This window comes from Antrostomus carolinensis, unplaced genomic scaffold, assembly GCF_000700745.2.
Source record: "Antrostomus carolinensis isolate BGI_N321 unplaced genomic scaffold, ASM70074v2 scaffold39312, whole genome shotgun sequence".
Lineage (NCBI taxonomy): Eukaryota > Metazoa > Chordata > Aves > Caprimulgiformes > Caprimulgidae > Antrostomus > Antrostomus carolinensis.
The window spans coordinates 14,212-17,845 of NW_010302426.1; the positions used below are offsets into that span (position 1 = coordinate 14,212).

General features: G+C 49.8%; 1 protein-coding gene and 1 long non-coding RNA gene across 2 annotated transcripts in view; both read left to right on the forward strand.

Moving 5' to 3' along the window:
- Positions 1-2,106, forward strand: part of LOC104521711 (myosin-10) — a gene marked incomplete at its 5' end in the record, with an annotated part of 15,641 nt that extends 13,535 nt beyond the window's left edge. Inside the window, 3 exon segments of the mRNA XM_010163787.2 lie at positions 3-68; positions 617-789; positions 1,640-2,106. Coding sequence (XP_010162089.2) covers positions 3-68; positions 617-789; positions 1,640-1,784 — 384 coding nt within the window.
- Positions 2,107-2,326: 220 nt separating this feature from the next.
- On the forward strand, positions 2,327-3,402 carry LOC104521710 (uncharacterized). Its single transcript, XR_727977.1, has 2 exons — positions 2,327-2,628; positions 2,764-3,402. It is a non-coding gene; the product is annotated as an uncharacterized LOC104521710 (long non-coding RNA).
- Positions 3,403-3,634: the final 232 nt, after the last annotated feature.

Below are 3,634 nucleotides of genomic sequence, written 5' to 3' on the forward strand. Positions count from 1 at the left end.
AGAAATTGAAAGAAGTCTTCATGCAGGTGGAGGATGAGCGTCGGCACGCAGACCAGTACAAGGAGCAGGTAGGTGGAAGGACTCGGCTTCTGAGGCCTGTGTCTCAGAAAAGGCAAATAAAACCATGCTCTGAGTAGAAAGGCCTTGTTAAGAAGCATTTCAATTAAAATCATAGAATCATAGAATGGTTTGGGTTGGAAGAGACCTTAAAGCTCATCCAGTTCCACCCCCCCTGCCATCAGCAGGGACACCTTCCACTAGACCAGGTTGCTCAAAGCCTCATCCAACCTGGCCGAGAACACTTCCAGGGAGGGGGCATCCACAAAATATTTGAGGGAACCCCCATCTTGATCACTAACCACTAGAGTAGCTCCCAGCAGTCGAGGCCTCCCTGTGTTTGCTCTGGTGTGATGGTCCATTATGTTCCTCAGCATCCCAGACACAGGAGCTCTGCAGCGTTTCCAGGAGCCCACACTGGAGCCTGCAGTGAGGCTGGTGGCTCATCTCCAGCTGAGGTGGTTGGGGAGGACGAGCTGTTAGCTGACTGCTCTCACCTCCCAAATCGTGGGGTTGCAGCTGCCGAGTTTGATCCTGATGACCTGGTTTTGTATTTTAGATGGAAAAGGCAAATGCCAGAATGAAGCAGCTCAAACGCCAGCTGGAGGAGGCTGAGGAGGAAGCCACACGCGCAAATGCTTCCCGACGTAAACTTCAGCGTGAGCTGGACGATGCCACAGAGGCCAACGAGGGCCTGAGCCGGGAGGTCAGCACCCTGAAGAACAGGCTAAGGTAAGTGGTGCTGGTGGCAGCGGGCAGGGGTTCATCTGAGCCCAGTGTGCCCACAGACCTCCTCTGTAATGTGTCCTGCGGGAGCAACCGCTGAGGCACCGCAGGAGCAGAGCTGCTGGTGTTTGGGGATGGGTCAGACTGGGACCTGCTGGGAACTGCTGACCGAGCCTGATGATGAGAACATAGAAGCTGCCAGACCACAGGGGTATTCCTGACAACTCCTGAGCCTGGACTCTTTAGAGCTCCCATTGGCAGCTCCCTGGGGTTCCCAGTTTGATCTGTCTGTAGGTAAATGTGACAGAGGGGACAGCTCAGTTGTGCTTTTCCAGTGGCTGGTACCAATCCCTTTTTTCTTGACCCACTCTGGGAGTGTTTCAGCAGGTCAGAGATCCGGGTCTGTGTCAAGTACAGATGGGAGTCAGCGAAGTTGAGGCTGGTGCAGAATAAAAACCTGCCTGACAGGGAGAGCAGCTGAGCTGGGAGGCCTGTAGGAAAAGCAGGAGGGGTGCAGCACAGCGCTGAACAAATGAGCTGTCAGTATTTCTTTGGAGAACCCACTCTGTACAGAGACAATATTTGAAGTCACTTGGGACTTGCCAGCTGAAGGTGATGGTGTAAACTAAGCAGGAATAGCAGAGTACCAGAACGTGTTCACACACAGTGTGTTGACTCCTTGGTCAGGGGGTTTCAAGACGCCGCGTGTGAAATCTGCCCTGTGAGTAGCCCAGAGAGGAGCTGCCGCGTTCCCCGCAGGTCGGGGAGATCTCTCGGGGGCAGCCAGCAGCACTGGGACGTGGGCTGTGAGCCAGGTGGGACCTGTCACCCATCACTGTCTGCTGCTTGTTCACAGGAGGGGAGGCCCCATCACCTTCTCCTCCAGTCGATCTGGGAGGCGCCAGCTGCACATCGAAGGGGCCTCTCTGGAGCTCTCGGACGACGACGCGGAGAGCAAAGGCAGCGACGTGAACGAAGCGCAGCCGGCCCCTGCTGAGTAGAGCCCCGTCACACTGTTGCATGCAGAGACCTTTTCCAGGACAGTCGGCAGAAGGAGGAGGACTTTCCTGACCACCGAACTGCCTTGTGGCCCTAAATCTGCCTTATGAAATGTTGGCATGCTACAAGGTTACTTACCATAGGTCAACTATGTCTTAAGGCTCTCCAGCCTCACCATGCTGTACCCTGCTTCAGATATAGGTACAACTGCTTTTTTATATCTAGTAAACAAAATGGGATCGTCTCTGTTCAATGCATCTATTTTCCAGATTGTTCTCATCATAAAGCCATTTTATAAAAGCATCATGTGAAGGATGAAACTTTTTTTTTTTTTTTTTTTAAAAATATCAAACCAGAAACTTCATTCCCAGAGGGTAGGTGGTTGGGACAGACCCGTTGTCATGACTATGCATGCGCTGCTGTACAGACAACATCCTCCTGTTTCTTCTGCGCTCAGACAGCTGAGCCCGTTGGATCATTGAAGACCAAACTGCACCTGTATCTTTCTTTTTCTCCTCATTGTTGTGATCAGCACACAATCAGCGTGAACTGTGAAACGGCCTCGGGCGGGGTTAGAGGGCAGTGTAGGGATGAATGAGTAGTGTATGTTTTTAACCTGCAATATCATTTTGGAGTGTTCTCAGCACCTGATTCATCAGTCAGTGTTCCTGCAGTACAGGCAAGTGGAGATCCCATCCCCACTCCTCCTCTGTCCAGCACTCTGCTCTGTAGGGACCTGCTCTCGCCACGCCCAGCAGATCTGTGTATATATTAAGGCTCATGTAATGTGAACACCAGTGGAAAATAAACAACACAGGCAAAATTAATTTATTAAGTTATGGCTGAGTTAGTCTGAGGACATGGAGCCGAGCGGCTGCACGGTGAGACGTGGCTTTCGTGGTCCCTTCGCAGCCAGGCTGGTGTCACTGGGGGAGCTGGTCCGCGGGCCAGCAGCGCAGCGGGGCCGACTTGTGCAGTGAGCGGCTTGCCTGGAGCTGGCGGCCACAGGGCTTCGGCGATGGGTGTTGCCTGTGAGTTAACATGCCAGTGGATGTGAATCCTTTTCGTTGTTGTTGTTGTTTTTTTTTATTTTGAACAGTATTACAGCCAGTAGTTAGCGTTCTTTTTGTTTAAATAGCGGAAAAACTGACATTACAGAAAGTGCCTTAGACACTACAGTACTAAGACAATGTTACATATATAATTTGCCTATATAACAATGATTTAATGTATTAATTTTGACTGTGCTTCATATCATGTACCTCTCTAGTCCAAGTGGTATTATTGATATTAGTGACAATGAATCAGTGTTAACTAGGAAACTTCCTCTGCCACATGCTCAAAAAAACCATGGATTTCCTTTTTTTTGGGTTAAAAGCTTTAACATCTGTCGCAAAGGTTTTGTTGTGTGTTTGGATATTTTTACTCAAACTGGCTGTTGACCACCAGGCATCTGACTGCAAATATCTTGTTTTCTTGTATACCCATATTTCTAGACAATGATTTTTGTAAGACAATAAATTTATTCATTATAGATGCGGCCGCCTGCTCTGTTTACTTACAGGAAGAGCGATCTCCTGAGGCTGGCATAGACCTTAATAAATGAGAATATGACTGGAAGTTGCCTTTTCCCTTCTTCCTGTTTTGTTTGCTTGGGGTGTTTGGGTTTGTTTGGTTTTGGTTTTGGTTTTTTTTCCCTCTTATTTTAACCTAAATGCAGCTTAAATGGCCAGGGGCTGAGCCTTTGCCTTTGAACTCTGATGGCCGTGCAGAGCTGGAGCACAGAGCGCTCTGAAGCCTTGTGCTGATGTTCAGTGCCCTGGTGCGGGCTCAGCCCCTGTTTCTGGGAGGT